General features: G+C 42.6%; 1 protein-coding gene across 1 annotated transcript in view; it reads right to left on the reverse strand.

Annotated features, from left to right (window-relative positions):
- The window catches only part of LOC124144437 (collagen alpha-5(VI) chain-like), a 34,424-nt gene that overhangs the window by 5,027 nt on the left and 10,416 nt on the right, over window positions 1–18,981 (reverse strand). Inside the window, exons 9-12 of the mRNA XM_048402786.1 lie at window positions 10,275–10,670; window positions 7,532–8,107; window positions 6,411–6,470; window positions 2,060–2,388 (exon numbers count right to left, since the gene is read on the reverse strand). Of these exons, the coding sequence (XP_048258743.1) occupies window positions 2,060–2,388; window positions 6,411–6,470; window positions 7,532–8,107; window positions 10,275–10,670 (1,361 nt within the window). The remainder of the gene's footprint in view (window positions 1–2,059; window positions 2,389–6,410; window positions 6,471–7,531; window positions 8,108–10,274; window positions 10,671–18,981) is intronic.

Consider the following 18,981-nt stretch of genomic DNA (forward strand, 5'->3'; position numbering starts at 1 on the left):
TTTGTACTTGTCATTTAGCAGAGGGTGGTCATACACGCTATTAATGTGACGTTTCAATGATTATACATGTAAGAGACCTTTGCCATATACGTTGAAAGCTTCTTGTTGCTACCCCACCTCAATTCGGACGACTGTCATGCCAGTATCGGAGACTCTATGACTGTCATTTTAAATGTTGATTTCGTTGGTATTTAGATATTCTCAATACATTTTACTGCATACATCGTTTGTGGTTTTTAAACTAGAGTGACCGCCTCCGTGGTCTAGTGGTAGAGCGTCCGCCCGGAGAGCGGAAGGTCCGGGGTTCGATCCCCGACCGCGTCATACCAAAATACGTTAAAAGATGGTAGTTGTTGATACCCTGTCTAGCGCTCGGCATTAAGGGGCTAAAACAAGGGCTGGTCGGCTCGGAGTCAGTATACTGTGTCTGAGAGGGGTATTCATGTTAAACTGCGGCATGGTATCTCAGTGTGCTAGCACTATAAATCGGCATCAGTCCTGACTAGTACAAGCAGCCACACAAACACACACGCGTACATGCACGTCGCTATATAAGTGCAATAATCTTGGACGCGACGTTTAACGCCATTTCACCTCACCTCACCTTAAACTAGTGTGTTTTTAAGGTAAAGTTTTATTTGACTGTCATTTTGTAAAAAAATATAGTCAGGCTCATAGTTTTTTATAAAAAAATATCTGGTTTTGGATAGAAATCTTGCAATGATTTGGAGACGATGTAAATTCAACATACTATGTTTTTTTCCGCGCTCTCCAATATGCCCTGTTTTCGAGGCCCCGGTAAAGATTTCAAAACGGTTTATGGTAGACATGTGGAGGACTTTGCTTAATGTGACACATCAGTGACAAAAAATATGAAAACCTTTCCTAACCCGGATCTTCACGGGTCCCATGTTTTAGTATGGGAGTTACGACGTTAAGGCGACCTTGTTCAAGTAGACCCTAAATGTAGACTTACTACAGTTGTGCGATTAAGTGTTCTTGTACAACGACACCCAGGGCCCCTTTCCAAAAGGGATCTTAGCTCTAAGGTAACTCCCATACTTTAACATAGCCTTACAATAGTTGCTGAGATCGCTTTATGGAACGGGCCATGTGCAGTCTCCCCGCTGTGATTTCAGAAAACGAGATCGGGTTTACTCATTGATTTGTGATGGAATCTCAATAATGATGATCACGTTACATTAGAATTCTTCGCACCATGAGACATAATCTATCATCCATTGTGACCACCTAATTCTCATTTTAGTTGGCGTTTACAACAAGAGTAAGGTGATGGAACCCATTATGCCCCTTGGGTCGGTGGGCGAGTAAACGTTCTTACTACAACAGTTGGCCATCCTTCATAAGGGCCCGTGAGGGGGCACGGGGGGCCCAGTCGTCTAAGGCGCCGCGATTCGGTGTGCAGAGTTGCGTCCCTTGGGCACGCCAGAAACCTATGATTGTGGGTTCGAATCCCGGTTCGCCCCAATTATGTTTCTAGGTTTGTCAGCACCATACCCGTGCTCGTGGGTTTTACCGAAGTGGTAAACGTCTAAGACCTGCATCACTTTCCTCCCACATTAAGCTGACACGCCGCGATATAACTGGAATACTGTTAAAAGCGGCGTTAAACCCAACTCACTCACTCACTCAGGGCCCTTGAAGATCCAGGTTAGTTCTTCAGCAATCCATGCTTGTCCTAAGAGGCGATTAACCGGATCGGGTGGTCAGGCACACTGACTTGGTTGAAGTCATCGTATCCCAATTGCGTGGATCGATGCTCATGATATCAATCACTGGATTGTCTGGTCCAGACTCGATTATTTACAGACCGCCGCCGTATTGCTGGAATATTGCGTAAAACAAAAACAAACAAACAAAACTTAACTCTAAGGGTATCGTAACTCCCATACTTAAACATGGGCCTACGACAGTCATAGCGCTAGATCGCTTTGTACAATGGCACCCTGGTCGCACTTGCACAAAGCGATCTTAGCGCTAATACTATCGTAAGCCTATGTCAAGGTATGGGGGTTAGGATCATGTAATGTTTTTTTACCTTCATGGCGTCCTGTCTCCGTTCATGACGAAACAAATGTAAAGTTCGGTCCAAGGCAAGATTAGTAAAAGTGTCGCCCTCCACGCGGACACCCCCTAACTTGGCATCAATTTCGCTCAACAGATCGGCTTTGCTAAGCGAGTTTCCAAGCTGGATGAGCGGCTTCTGTTCGTTGTTAAAGATCATCAATCCAATTCTTGTGGTGTCTTGGGACACGTTGAAGTGGTCCACCAACTTGTGGGTAAACTCCGCCATCTTCTTCCAGTCAGGAATGGTGATGCTGCCAGAGTGGTCCAGGATCAATATAATGTCTTCTTTGGCTCCACAACCTTGGCACAAAGACATTCAGACAAAGAGTGAGTGAGTGAGTTGGGTTTAACGCCGCTTTTAACAGTATTCCAGTCATATCACGGCGTGTCAGATTAATGACTCTGGAGTCATATGTGCCGAGGCTCAATTGACTCTGGAGTCATATGTGCCGAGGCTCAATTGACTCTGGAGTCATATGGGCCGAGGCTAAAATGACTCTGGAGTCATATGGGCCGAGGCACAATTGACTCTGGAGTCATATGGGCCGAGGTTCAATTGACTCTGGAGTCATATGGGCCTAGGCTCAATTGACTCTGAAGTCATATGGACCTAGGCTCAATTGACTCTGGAGTCATATGGGCCGAGGCTCAATTGACTCTGGAGTCATATGGGCCTAGGCTCAATTGACTCTGGAGTCATATGGGCCTAGGCTCAATTGACTCTGGAGACATATGGGTCGAGGCTCAATTGACTCTGGAGTCATATGGGCCGAGGCTCAATCGACTCTGGAGTCATATGGGCCTAGGCTCAATCGACTCTGGAGTCATATGGGCCTAGGCTCAATCGACTCTGGAGTCATATGGGCCTAGGCTCAAAAGACTCTGGAGTCATATGGGCCTAGGCTCAATTGACTCTGGAGTCATATGGGCCTAGGCTCAATTGACTCTGGAGTCATATGGGCCGAGGCTCAAAAGACTCTGGAGTTATATGGGCCTAGGCCCAATTGACTCTGGAGTCATATGGGCCTAGGCTCAATTGACCCTGGAGTCATATGGGCCTAGGCTCAATTGACTCTGGAGACATATGGGGCTAGGCTCACATGACTCCCCTAGCCAGGCTCAAAACACTCCCTCTAGGTTCAGCCAACTCCCCTAATGGGCCCAAATGACCCCCCTCGTTTTGAATTAAAATGATTACAGAAAAGATCAAATATCACTTGTATTTTACAGGTTTTCTACCCCTCTTCCTCATTTTCTATTCTGAAATGTCAGGTTAAGAACGATCCCCAATATTGTGTGTCGGATGTTTTAGTACCAGTTATTTTATTACAGTTTTATATTTAACTTTATTTGGAAAAACTCAAAGTGCCTCTCTTAAATCACTATACTTTTCTTAACCTATGATTTATTTTCAGAATACTCCCTGTGTCCTCCATCCAATTCTTGAGTATATGGCTCAAACTACTCCCCCTATTCTATAACCGATTCTTGAGTATCAGGCTCAAACTACTCCCCCTATTCTATATCCGATTCTTGAGTTTCAGGCTCAAACTACACCCCCTGGTCTATATCCGATTCTTGAGTATCAGGCTTAAACTACTCCCCCTATTCTATGTCCGATTCTTGAGTATCAGGCTCAAACTACTCCCCCTATTCTATAACCGATTCTTGAGTATCAGGCTCAAACTACTCCCCCTATTCTATAACCGATTCTTGAGTATCAGGCTCAAACTACTCCCCCTATTCTATATCCGATTCTTGAGTATCAGGCTCAAACTACACCCCCTGGTCTATATCCGATTCTTGAGTATCAGGCTTAAACTACTCCCCCTATTCTATGTCCGATTCTTGAGTATCAGGCTTAAACTACTCCCCCTATTCTATATCCGATTCTTGAGTATCAGGCTCAAACTACACCCCCTGGTCTATATCCGATTCTTGAGTATCAGGCTTAAACTACACCCCCTATTCTATGTCCGATTCTTGAGTATCAGGCTTAAACTACTCCCCCTATTCTATAACCGATTCTTGAGTATCAGGCTCAAACTACTCCCCCTGTTCTATATCCGATTCTTGAGTATCAGGCTTAAACTACTCCCCCTATTCTATATCCGATTCTTGAGTATCAGGCTTAAACTACTCCCCCTATTCTATAACCGATTCTTGAGTATCAGGCTCAAACTACACCCCCTGGTCTATATCCGATTCTTGAGTATCAGGCTTAAACTACTCCCCCTATTCTATATCCGATTCTTGAGTATCAGGCTTAAACTACACCCCCTATTCTATATCCGATTCTTGAGTATCAGGCTTAAACTACTCCCCCTATTCTATGTCCGATTCGTGAGTATCAGGCTCAAACTACACCCCATATTCTGTATCCGATTCGTTGATAACAGGCTCAAACTACTCCCCCTGTTCTATATCCGATTCTTGAGTATCAGGCTCAAACTACTCCCGCTATTCTATATCCGATTCTTGAGAATCAGGCTCAAACTACTCCCCCTGTTCTATATCCGATTCTTGAGTATCAGGCTCAAACTACACCCCCTATTCTATGTCCGATTCTTGAGTATCAGGCTCAAACTACACCCCCTCTTCTATATCCGATTCTTGAGTATCAGGCTCATCTACTCCCCCTGTTCTATATCCGATTCGTTGATAACAGGTTCAAACTACTCCCCCTGTTTTATTTCCGATTCTTGAGTATCAGGCTCAAACTCCACCCCCTGTTCTATATCCGATTCTTGAGTATGAGGCTCAAACTACTCCCCGTGTTCTATATCCGATTCTTGAGTATCAGGCTCATCTACTCCCCCTGTTCTATATCCGATTCGTTGATAACAGGTTCAAACTACTCCCCCTGTTTTATTTCCGATTCTTGAGTATCAGGCTCAAACTACTCCCCCTGTTCTTTATCCGATTCTTGAGTATCAGGCTCAAACTACTCCCCCTATTCTATATCCGATTCTTGACTATCAGGCTCAAACTACTCCCCCTGTTCTTTATCCGATTCTTGAGTATCAGGCTCAAACTACTCCCCCTGTTCTATATCCGATTCTTGAGTATCAGGCTCAAACTACTCCCCCTGTTCTTTATCCGATTCTTGACTATCAGGCTCAAACTACTCCCCCTGTTCTATATCCAATTCTTGAGTATCAGGCTTAAACTACACCCCCTATTCTATTTCCGATTCTTGAGTATCAGGCTCAAGAATTTGTATTCTTCAAAACAAATGGGGGTGTCATTTGAGCCTGGGGAGTTATCCGAGTCTACGACGGGGAAGTCGTTTAGGCCTAAGGGGAGTCATCTGAGCCTAGGCTCAAATAACTCTAGATTCGTCTGAGCCTGGGGAGTGATTTGAGCCTCCTGCATGTACCCGGTCAACACATGCATCCGTTGAAACACATCAAACACATTGTTAATCAAACATCAGTCAGATTTTTAACAAAGCAGTTATGCCCCTTGGCATATTATAATGCAAGCTCCTCACAGCGATAGTACGTTCCCGGAGCTCTCTATACTATCGCTGCCACCAGTCAAAACTCCCCACTGTGAATAGGTGGCCACAACCATGCTTGGAGTTGAACTCGCAACCGAATGACCGTTATGTTTACAAACAAGTGACGACTGTCGTGACGCCGAATACACTTATCGCTGCTAAATTACTTTCTTCGTTTGTCAATTTGAATTTCTGTTTCATTAAAACTATCGTGTTATTGATATAGTAAGAATGTAAGGGAGAAGTTGGTTGATTTTCCGTTAGTCTGCAATCTCGAACCAATCTGATTATCAAAACAACAAAGTAAATTCATCTGGAAAACATGGTCAGTCGTAAACCTTTTCAAATTGAAATATGATGGCATTCCCAAAGACATAAACCAAAGTATAAACGTTACTACATATGGGGTTGGAGGGCAAATTTCAAGATTCTTGTAATGGCCGCGCCCACACTGGTGGCAGCGATGTTACCGAGAGTGTAACGAAGGTGTCACGCGCTGGGAAGGAGCTTGATTATAATGAGTAAACTTAAATTTGGAATTGAAAAGAAATGAAATATGAATTAATACTTGCCAAAAACGAAATATGATTAACATTTTAATACTTTGCTAACAAAACAAAACGAAATATGATTTTGAACTTTGAAAATAATAACTCAATATTTTGTACCCTTACAAGACTGGTAAGTCATCACCACGTATATAGACTACTTAAAAGAAGTCTAATAATATATGAAAGAATCAAGTGTTCTTTAACTTCTTTTGAGTAGTATGGTCTTTATAGACTTTATAGACTTTACTCGTGCACGACCGACTGTTTACCGAGATAGTTGAGAAGCTTGGGTCCGGCGCATGGATCTGGAGCCACGGTTGGAGTGTGTCCTGGAATCAACATTATTATTTCAATAAGTTCACCTCAAATTTTACCAAAACATAATTATTCAAAGGATGTTTTGTTTGTTTGTTTGTTGTTTAACGCCGCACTCAGCAAATATTTCAGCTTTATGACGGCGGTCTGTAAATAATCGATTCTGGACCAGACAATCCATTGATTGACATCATGAGCATTGATCCACGTAATTGGGATCGATGACATACATGTACCAAGTCAGCGAGCCTGACCACCCGATCCCGTTAGTCGCCTATTACGACAAGCATAGTCCCCTTTTACGGCAAGTATGTTGCTGAAGACCTAATCTACCCTCAAAGGATGTACTGAAAGATTTGGGAGGAAGGATACGGGTGTGTGAGTGTGTTGCGTGTGTGTGTGTGTGTGTGTGGGGGGGGGGGGGGGGGGGGGGGGGGGAGGGTATATGGTTAAAACAAGGACTGGTCGGCTCGAAGTCAGTATACTGTGTCTGAGTGGGGTATTTATGTTAAACTGCGGCATGGTATCTCAGGGGGCTAGCACTATAAATTGGCATCAGTCCGGACTAGTACAAGCAGCAACACACACCTGCATACACGTCGCTATATAAGTGCAATAATCTTGGACGCGACGTTACACCCCATTTCACCTCGACTCACCAGAAGGTGGCAGAGTTTCGAATCCCACTAGCACCACTTTTCAACCAGTGAAATTGCTATGAATACTTCATTTCGTTTCACAAAGAGTGCATACCCTACCCGTGTGAAGCCCATTTCTGGTGTCCCCCGCCGTGATATTGCTGGAATATTGCTAAAAGCGGCGTAAAACCATACTCAATCACTCACTGACTCTTTCAAAATGGCGTCGTGACCTTGCAAAGCGCCAATCGCTTCCCAAATTCCCAAATTTTGTGAGAATTCGTTCATATGACGTCACGTTGTTTGGGGCCTTTTCGCGAGAAAGAATGAAACAATTAGAACGAACTACCCGATCAGTAAAATTTGTTAAATGTATATCCATGATCTAATGTGTAATATTTTGGTAAATGCGCCTTAACGTTTACACACTCACTTACCCCAACAACGACTCACGAAAATATCCTCCAGCGAATACCCGAGATCTTCTACAGAATCCACCGTGATCAGGTGAGTCTGATGTGGACTTGTCACCACTTTCTCAAGGTCACTGGATAAACCTGTAAAATCCCCAATTCCAATAAAGATGATTTCTACTCCTCTGTCCTTTAATAGTTTTGCTTCTGCTATTGTTATACCCATGTGGTATGCGTTGCTTTCAGACAATATCACCAGGTACTTCTTTGCGCCCGGTCTTTCGTGTCGTTTCGAAAACACCACTTGATTGACACGCATGAGTGCTTTCCCAAGTTTGGCGTTACCTGCAGCGGTTCCATATTTCCGTTCTGCGTAAGCCATGTGTGCGTTGATGTAATCCCGGTCATCGCCTCTATGTAGATTAATAATGTCCCTGGATTGTTCTCCATAGTACGTATACCCCATCCGGGTCTTATTTGGACCAATATCTAGGGTGGCGGCAAACACCCGGGCAAACATCTCAAAGTGGTGCGCATCCTCATCCGTGACAGCGTGCGAATCATCCACGAGGAGGACAACATCATTCATGCCACTGCATCCTTTGAACAGATAATAAGTCTTACCATTGGATATTGTGATGGGCGGTCATCTATGGAATCTTAGAAGGGCCACTATCGCGACAATGTCCCTTCTACGATTCCATAGTTGGCCGTTTGTGTATCGGTGATCGGAGGGTGTACGATGGGGTTGTGGTAGGGGTGTTAATGTTTGGGAGATTTATCTTATAAAATTATATGTCCCAAACTAAAGGACAAAATGGTCTTAGTTTTCAACCACAGGACATTCTGGCTGTGTAATACTTATGTTGTAAAGGGTTAACTCGTCTTTCACAGAAAAAATGCACATTCCTGCACATAGATTGCACTGGCGTTAAACGGAGCCCAACAAACGAATATAAACTTACGTTTAGATGCCGTAGCCGTAAAAATGCAACCTTCACATCAACATCCCACCATAATTTAACTCTGAAACGTCTCACAGGTAGAACATGATCTTCGAATGTGCTCTTAGTATCAGCTCTTGGTGTCTGCTCTTAGTATGTGCTGTTTGTGTGAACCCTTAGTATATGTTCCTTGTACATACTCTTAGTATATGCTTATACTGATTGGTTTTGGTATCTGTGTTTAGTGTATGCTCTGAGTAAACATGTATCTCCTCAGTGCATGCTCTTAGTATATGTTCCAGGCGGATGCTCTTAGCATTTAATCTTTCTTTATGTTCTTGGTTTATACACTTGTTATGTGGTCCTAGTGAATCTCTTAGTATTTAATCTTACTGTATGCTCTTGGTATATACACTTGTTATGTGGTCCTAGTGAATCTCTTAGTATTTAATCTTACTGTATGCTCTTGGTATATACACTTGTTATGTGGTCCTAGTGAATCTCTTAGTATTTAATCTCACTGTATGCTCTTGGTATATACTCTTATTATATGGTCCAAGTCGATGCCCTTAGTATTTAATCTTAATGTATGCTCTTGGTATATTCACTTATCATATGGTCCTAGTGGATGCTCTTAGTGTTTGCTCTTCGTATATATATTTATATGTTCCTAGTTGTTAGTATCTGTTCTTAGTGTATGCCCTCATATATGTATACTTAGTTTCCGTTCTTAGTTTATGCTCTTGATATCTACTCTTAGACACTTAGTATATGACCTTAATATCTACTCTTAGACACTTAGTTTATGCTCTGAGTATCTACTCTTAGACACTTAGTATATGCTCTTAGTATCTACTCTTAGACACTTAGTATATGCTCTTAGTATCTACTCTTAGACACTTAGTATATGCTCTTAGTATCTACTCGTAGACACTTAGTATATGCTCTGAGTATCTTCTCTTAGACACTTAGTATATGCTCTTAGTATCTACTCTTAGACACTTAGTATATGCTCTTAGTATCTACTCTTAGACACTTAGTATATGCTCTTAGTATCTACTCGTAGACACTTAGTATATGCTCTTAGTATCTACTCTTAGACACTAAGTATATGCTCTTAGTATCTACTCTTTGACACTTAGTATATGCTCTTAGTATCTACTCTTAGACACTTAGTATATGCTCTTAGTATCTACTCTCAGACACTTAGTATATGATCTTAGTATCTTCTCTTTAAATAAGTCAGTTGTATCTGTTCTCAGTGTATGTTCTTGGGATATGTTCTCAGTGTCTGCTTTTGGCGGATGCTCTTAGTGTATGTCCTTATTATCTGATCTTAGCGGGTGTTCTTAGTATATGGACTAAGTGTATGTACTTAGTATCTGTTCATAGTGCACACCGTTAGTAGGTGGCCGTAATATATACTGGTAGAGTAAGAGTATATTCTCTTAATGTATGCTCTTAGTACATTCAAAGTACTTGTTCTAAGTATTCGCTCTAAAATATGCTTTTGGTGTGTACACGTAGTACATGATCTTAGTATCTGCTCTTAACGTATATCATTAGCATATGCTCTTAGTATAATTCTCTCAATGTATGCTCTTTGTATATAATCTTAGTATATGTACATAGTTATTACTCTTAGCATACTGTCAGTGTATGAGGTATAATTATGCTATAAGTGTGTACCTTTAGTCTATCTTCTAAGTACATGCTTCTAATATATGCCCTTTGTATATGTTCTTAGTGTATGCTGTTAGTGTATGATCTAAGTGCCTGCTCTTAGCATAGGCTCATAAAGTATGTTCAATGTGTCTTCTTACCAATGGATGCAAGGACGTTGTTCAAGATCTTGGGGGGTTGTCTTGTGGCCATGGGTGGGAACGTGGGGCAGATGGATGACGGCAAAGGCGCTGCTGTAGTAGTAGATGTTGTAGTTGTAGTAGGAGAAGTGGGAGTTGTTGGCGCAGTAGTTGGTGTAGTAGTGGGCGTAGTAGTAGTTGGTATAGTAGTAGGCGTAGTAGTAGTTGGTGTAGTAGTAGTAGTAGTAGTAGTAGTTGTTGTTGTAGTCGGCGTAGTGGTAGTAGGTGTAGTAGTAGTAGTAGTAGTAGTAGTAGTAGTAGTAGTTGTTGTTGTTGTTGTTGTTGTTGTTGTTGCTGTTGTTGTTGTGGTCGGCGTATTAGTAATAATAGTTGGAGTTGTTACCGCTGGTGTTGGAGCTGCAATGATCAGATACATATCCTTGGTGAATATTAAACCATACCTCACCGAAACCCAGTCTCCTACATTAACAGTAAAGCTGTATTCCTAATATCGATTCTGATGGGTCATTCAGAGACCAGATTCAAAGGTTTCAAATTATAATAACAACTGATTAGAAGAGATGGTTTGATGGAAGCTTATTTTCTTTGGATTTTGTTTTGTTTTACTTAATGGGGACAACACATGTCTGTACCATATTCTGACCTACAACATTCATCTTCCCGGGGCAAGAGAGTTAACTGACTGTAAAAGTCCAGTTTCCACCCTGTCCGAACAAGGCTGGAATTACTGGACTCGATCATAGCGCCACCCTCACTATTACCAGTTACATGTGTATGTCCCTTCTAAGCCTCTACTATGGACCAATCAGATTCCACCTCTCGTATCACTTTCGTTTGCTTCCCACAAAATGGTGGCGCCCAGTCAGGACGATCTGATCAATAATCAAGATCTATATTGTGATAAAACGGGTCTTACATCGCGAAATGCATCAAATCACGTGAGATCTTGATTAAAAACATTCAGATAACATTCAACGTGTGACTACTAATGTGAGAGTGTGCTACACATGTACCGGACAAGAAAGAACCAGAAATAAAAACTCAAAGGTTTTCAATGCAGAGCTTCACATGTTACCACGAGATTAAGTGTTTGATGGTAGGCCTTGGCGTATCTGACTTATGGTGTTCAAAGCGGCACTAACCCAACTAGCTCACTCACCCACTGGCTAGTTATGGAACACGTTGCCTAGCCTGTGTGACATTCAATGTTGCCAATCACCCGACAAAATAATCGGTCGCATTTCGGTGGGCCCGAACACTTTGCACATTCTGGCAGTCAGTTTAAGAGTGCTGATATTATTCTGCCTAAACAATAAATTATCGTCTTATGGAATTCGTTAAAGGGATATTTTCATCGATTTTTTAAGTAATGACACATCATATTTTAAAATTTACTTTAAAAAAAATATTTTTATTTAAGAGAAAGAAGTCACTAAAGACAATCTGATTGTTCGTTCATTCCATGGAGCCGGCCATGTTTCGGTCTCGCGAGAAATTGTGAGGTCAGCGGCACACTACCTGATGTTTTCAAATCGAAGATCAATGGCGTTTGCCATTGATGTTTAGCTGATACTCTGCGTTTTGAACATGCCACCATGCCAAGGTTCGGGTGTTCCGAAAGATCCGACCGACGGGAATCATATTTCAAATTCCAAAGGCCTCTAAATATCCAGGAAAGAAGATGATCGGTGATCGGTGGCTTCATAACATTGGCAATGACTGGACGTCAACAACTTCCACATCTGACACAAGGTAGATGTTTGGGGCAAGGGTGACACAGGGTAGATGTTTGGGGCATAGGTGACACAAGGTCGATGGTTGGGGCAAGGGTGACACAGGGTAGATGTTTGGGGCAAGGGTGACACAAGGTAGATGTTTGGGGCAAGGGTGACACAAGGTCGATGGTTGGGGCAAGGGTGACACAGGGTAGATGTTTGGGGCAAGGGTGACACAAGGTAGATGTTTGGGGCATAGGTGACACAGGGTAGATGTTTGGGGCAAGGGTGACACAAGGTAGATGATTGGGGCAAGGGTGACACAAGGTAGATGATTGGGGCAAGGGTGACACAAGGTAGATGTTTGGGGCATAGGTGACACAAGGTAGATGTTTGGGGCAAGGGTGACACAAGGTAGATGTTTGGGGCAAGGGTGACACAAGGTAGATATTTGGGGCTAAGGGTGACACAAGGTAGATATTTGGGGCAAGGGTGACACAAGGTAGATGTTTGGGGCAAGGATGTCACAAGGTAGATGTTTGGGGCAAGGGTGACACAAGGTAGATATTTGGGGCAAGGGTGGCACAAGGTAGATGTTTGGGGCAAGGATGTCACAAGGTAGATGTTTGGGGCATAGGTGACACAGGGTAGATGTTTTGGGCAAGGGTGACACAGGGTAGATGTTTGGGGCAAGGGTGACACAAGGTAGATGTTTGGGGCAAGGGTGACACAGGGTAGATGTTTGGGGCAAGGGTGACACAAGGTAGATGTTTGGGGCAAGGATGTCAAAAGGTAGATGTTTGGGCTAAGGGTGTCACAAGGAAGATGTTTGGGGCAAGGATGTCACAAGGAAGATGTTTGGGGCAAGGGTGTCACAAGGTAGATGTTTGGGCTAAGGGTGTCACAAGGAAGATGTTTGGGGCAAGGATGTCACAAGGAAGATGTTTGGGGCAAGGATGTCACAAGGTAGATGTTTGGGGCATAGGTGACACAAGTTCAGGTTTCCTACTGCTCTGCTCACCTTTTTGTCTGTATCAGAAATTGATCACAACAAATTACTGTGATTTTATTGACAAATTAAATTGTTCCTGGAAATGTTTGACAAAGTAATAATGCTTCAGACTGTGAAAAGGAGTAAGCATATACTCCAAAACGTTGTGCTCATAATAAAGAAGTTGACATCCATAAGTTCTCTTCCTTATGTGTATTACTTCTAAATGCCTTTCAAAGACTTGAAAACAGAGATTGTCCCTTTGCACATGTCAGCGGATCCTAGGTATTCAAACTGATGGGGGGCCCAGTCGTCTAAGGCGCCGCGATTCGCTGTGCAGAAACCTATGATTGTGGATTCGAATCCCGGTTCGCCCCGATTATGTTTCTAGGTATGTCAGCACCATACCCGTGCTCGTAGGTTTCACCGAAGTGGTAACCGTCTGAGACCTGCATCACTTCGGGATTTCCTCCCACATTAAGCTGACACGCCGTGATATAACTGGAATACTGTTAAAAGCAGCGTTAAACCCAACTCACTCACTCACTCACTCAAACTGATGAGTGGTGCCTTGAGTGTAGCCACCCGACCCATCACGTGTTCCCTGCTCCAGCTGCTGATGGTGATAGTATGGCGTGTACTGATTATACTTACCACACCGACACATCGGGTCAGCATCACTGCTTCTCCAGCTATGCAGTCTACATCAGTAGAATCTTCAATCCGACTCTACACAGGACGAGCAAAGTCTTCATGCAACATTTGATTCGTTTTTTTGGCCAGCATTTCATACACGAATCAAATCTATAAGCATGTTCCTGATGTTGCTTCATTGATTAATTTAAAGTTGGTCAATCTCTTTAAAATCAGATCTTAGTTTTCGCCATCGCTGACCATAGATCTGAGGACATCCCATTACGGGTCACGTTAGACCGACCTTCCGCGAACTTTGACCGACTAATGAAATGACTGACAAGAAGTCGACATTAGCCAAGACAGTTTTCGCGAGCTTTACGACACCAGTTTCAAACTTGCGACTTCGAAACATATTTTGACACATTCTCGATTAAAAATATCAAAACTGAACAAAAGAACCTTCTGGAATTTCTAATAGATGGCCTTGGTTGTATGGATACAACCATAGCCCGTAACTGTCGTTCGGAATACCCCGTGTTAAATTTTCATGATCACTTTCATGATCTGGTCAGCGACGCTCTGATTGGTCGGATGAAAGGTCGTTTTGACGTGACCCGTAATGGCATGTCCTCAGATCCTTGTTTAGCGCTAGGATGATCTTTGATGTAGATCTGGTAAGCTTTATCGATTGAAGAAAACAAAATTTATGATGATGCTGGAATCACTAATGAAGATGCAAAACGTTAAAGCCAGACAAAGTAGATCTATACCGAAACGTCGCCCTTAGAGTAAATAAAGTAATTGTTATCCATAAATTATCGCAACTTTGTCATCCGTCAACTTCTTGTTTGTAATGCCTATCAAACAATATCAAGTTAAAGCCAAGTTAAATAATCAGCCTCAATTTTCTGCCGAAATATATTTCATTGGGTATAAAAGCCCAAACACTGATGAAAATCATATAATGGTTCACTGAAAATCAGCGATGACACCAGGTGTTGCCGAAAAAGGTAATCCTGTCCTAATATTCCGGTAGCAGAATGGTAATAAAAGTTCCCGTCTGTTGCCTAAAGCGGCACCAAGCAATACTGCTGTCATACAACAGCAGCATGTAAACAATCACATCTTGAAAAGACAATCCAGGGGTCAGTATGATGAGCAATGATCAACTAGTGTGGTACAACGTCACTCTGTCACCCATTAAAGTAAGGTGAGGTGAGGTGAAATTGGCACTTATATCGCGACGTGCATGCACGTGTGTGTGTGGCTGCTTGTACTAGTCCGGAGTGATGCCGATTTATAGTGCTAGCTCACTGAGATACCAACTGACTCCGAGCCAACCAGTCCTTGTCTTAGCCCCTTAATGCCGAGCGCCAGACAGGGTAACAACAAGTACCATCTTTTAACGTCTATTGGTATGACGCGGCTGGGGATCGAACCCCGGATCTTCCGCTCTCCGGGCGGACGCTCTACCATTAAACCACGGAGGCGGTCCATGAAAGTAAGTGCCAGTATGGAGGCGAGGAAACTCCCTGTACAGGTCATAGTATGGAATAGCATCGCACATCATGTTGCATGCCATATTTAATACATTCATCAGAATGTCTGCCATGACTAAGCCCCTGGTGGTTTATTCTCCTGCAGTGTTTTATTGTACGATAAACAACGACCACAAGTCGTTTACTTCTCATATGAGACATCACATTTATGTACAGCCTCTTTATGGACGTTAATAAAATGTACAAATGTTTAAAATATTTACCCTTATTTAAATAATGATGACTCCCTGCATACAACCCAAACTACCGATTGTCATATCTCTCCCACTTTTGGATGCGATCATTTTCTATTGTGTTTATCTACGTTGCCTAGCTACATCTATGAGGAACAACTCACTAGACACTTCCCTCTCAAATGAACGTCGTCCAATTTACGACGTCATCAAGTTGCGATTCATGTTCGAATCTCCAGAAATGTTTTACTTCAAACAAAATGGCGGCGCCCAGTCAAGACGATCTGATCGACAATCAAGATCTATATTGTGAGAAAACGAGGCCTTACATCGCGAAGTGCATCAAATCACGTGAGCACTTTGATTACAAACTTGAAAATATTTGGATAATATCTGTTGACAACGAGTTGCTGTGCAAATCCTGCAATCGACCGAAGTCTGCATGAAAGTTTACGAACCGGATTTCGATTTCGGTGCGCGATCTTGATTGGACTATGCATGGACTCATTAGTCCAGCCAAACTCTACTCCATAATACCAGCCTAGTTCGGCAAGGGTGGAAACTGGACTTTTATAATCAGTTAACTCTCTTGCCTCGGGAAGATAGATGTTGGTCCGGTGCATACCACATCTTGAGGCAATGAAATATGCAGGTTGCCGTTTCATAACTATCAACGTTTGAGTTAATTGTGTCAAGGTGGTTAAATAAATCGAGGGATGAGGATGCTTCTGATTTGGCATGTGATGATAATTTTATTATCACTAAAATAATCTCATTAGACTCTAACAGTCTGACAAGAGTGTCTTGGGAGTCTTTCAGTAACAGGCTAACGGCATTCATTTTATGTCAGCCATTCTGTCACTTCCTGGAAATCAGTATAGTCAGGTCTGGTCATAGTCGGGACTAACATAGTCGTATGTTAGCCACGACACACTCTGGAATCACTTCCCGGACACCTTTACGAAGCCTGTATTGTCTGCAAAATATATATGTGGTACATTTGAAAATAAAACTCAGTTATGGTAAATTTCGAGAATTTCTAGAGGTGGTGTTATTAGTGCCCCACTGACAGATGGCCTGTATGTACTGTGGGTAATAATTAACGGTAACTTGGCATTTTGAAACATGTTGGCACTGTAAGGTTTCCAACGCTGTTGTCTTGTCTTTACAGTATTCCATTTAAAAGGGGATTTCAAAGATTCATACTCTGGATTTTCTTGTGGTGGTTGACTATTGGTAGATAGAAGCGATACAGCCATTTCTTATTCCGACAACAGTCAAGTCCCGTTAATCCGACATCGATGGTTTCATATGATTATGTCGGATTATCGAGTATGTCGGATAAACGAAATTTAGTAGTATCAACGTTCGTGATCGAAAATCGGACAACTACACGATAGATAAGGATTCAAACACGTAATAAAAAATATAAAATATATATTCATATTGTTATGTCACATTGTTGGCCGAATATGTTTTCTAATCATGCAACCTCTAAAGTTTAACACAAAACAACTGTTACGGACTGTATGACCGATTCAAAATACTTTAAAAAGCATAGTCTGGAATGGAAGTTGCAACTTTGAAACTGGTACCCAAAGCTGCTTTCTAAGTGGCTAACGTCGACTTCCTGTTGGTCATTTCATTGGTAGGTCATAGTTTGCGAAGGGTTGTTCTGACGTGACCTGTAATGGGATGTCCTCGTCGATAGCGAGAACTTGTATCTGATTTAAGGTAATCTAAGGTAATCTGAGGTAATCTAAGCATGTGAATGTGTTTATTTAAAGCATTAATTGTTTATTGTTAAGTAAGTTTACCTCGGCAGCCGTTGGACCGCCTCCGTGGTCTAGTGGTAGAGCGTCCGCCCGGAGAGCGGAAGGTCCGGGGTTCGATCCCCGACCGCGTCATACCAAAAGACGTTAAAAGATGGTACTTGTTGTTACCCTGTCTGGCGCTCGGCATTAAGGGGCTAAAACAAGGACTGGTCGGCTCGGAGTCAGTATACTGTGTCTGAGTGGGTTATTCATGTTAAACTGCGGCATGGTATCTCAGTGAGCTAGCACTATAAATCTGCATCAGTACAAGCAGCCACACAAACACACACACGTACATGCACGTCGCTATATAAGTGCAATAATCTTGGACGCGACGTTAAACCCCATTTCACCTCACCTCTCCAGCCGTTGTAATATGCAGCTACCAGCCGATTCGTCTCGCATCAAAACACGGGACTGTGTACTCGCGGGCATGTATATCACTGGCATGTGGCTATGCATCACTGATAGTGATGATAGAAGTGTCTGCGACAAGGCGAACTGTTTAATAGTGTTAACTGCTTCACCATAGGCACCCGCCAGCGACTAAAATGATGCCCGACACAATTCTCTATTTTGACATATGTTCCAGTGTTTTTGTCAGTTGAACAAGTGACTTTCCTTTGCATGTGTTTGTGACGGGTGCCATCGGTGGGACAGGATACGATCACCTTTTCGCGAGTACCTGGTATTATCACAATTTGATAGTGATTCATATGCTCATGATATATTTGGAATCGTATCATCGACGAGATTGCTTATGAATATGGAAATGGATTTGTCGCTTTTATTTACATTCTCAGTCAAAATCGAGGAGGAGGTTTTTATCCAACTTATAAACCGTCTAAATGCAAGAAATACCAGATAGAAAAATAAGAAGACGTCGGGATACCTTATAGTGAAACAATACAGTGCGGCGCGGTATAAAAGGAATTCTACGAAACCGTGCGAGAGAAAAACCACGTGCAGCATACACACAACTTGTGTGGATTGTGTGGAAAACAGTGGATTTCAAAACACCAATTAAAAATCAACTTTAGATTCATATCAAAAGGCCACTCTTTAAAATCCCACTGTAAAACCCTGGCAGGGGCATTCTGACGAAATCCTGTTGGATTCCTGGTTAACAATACATTTGCATTTTAACAACATATTAAAGAACCTAATCACACAGTTGTTTTACGTCATGAAAGGTTTATAATGTGAGTTAAAACTGTTCAAATATGAAAGTCCTCCCGAAATTTGTAACAAATAAACTACAATTCTTTTTTGCTCGACAAGACAACGCACTGTTGAAATAAACAAATAGATGTCCGTGGGGCGGAAGATGCGTCGTAGGGGGCCGTATACAAAGGCTGTCGGCCAGAGATGGATGGGGTGAGGTGAGGTGAAATGGGGTTTAACGTCGCGTCCAAGGTTATTGCACTTATATAGCGACGTGCATGCACGTGTGTGCGCGTGTGGCTGCTTGTACTAGTCCGGACTGATGCCGATTTATAGTGCTAGCCCATTGAGATACCATGCCGCAGTTTAACATGAATACCCCATTCAGACACAGTATACTGCCTCCGAGCCGACCAGTCCTTGTTTTAGACCCTTAATGCCGAGCGCCAGACAGGGTAACAACAAGTGACAACTTAGTCTTTTGGTATGACGCGGTCGGGGATCGAACTCCGGACCTTAAGCATGATTTTCATGCAGCAGCATTTCGTATAGGAGAAACCATGTCTCCGAAGGATTACAAGAGACTTTATTACCCAGTAGGCCCCCTCGGGACGTTTCCGAATGTGAGGGTTTACAATCTCTAGTAATCTCGAGG

Source organism: Haliotis rufescens, unplaced genomic scaffold (genome assembly GCF_023055435.1).
Source record: "Haliotis rufescens isolate VD_foot unplaced genomic scaffold, xgHalRufe1.0.p SCAF_29, whole genome shotgun sequence".
Taxonomy (NCBI): Eukaryota; Metazoa; Mollusca; class Gastropoda; order Lepetellida; family Haliotidae; genus Haliotis; species Haliotis rufescens.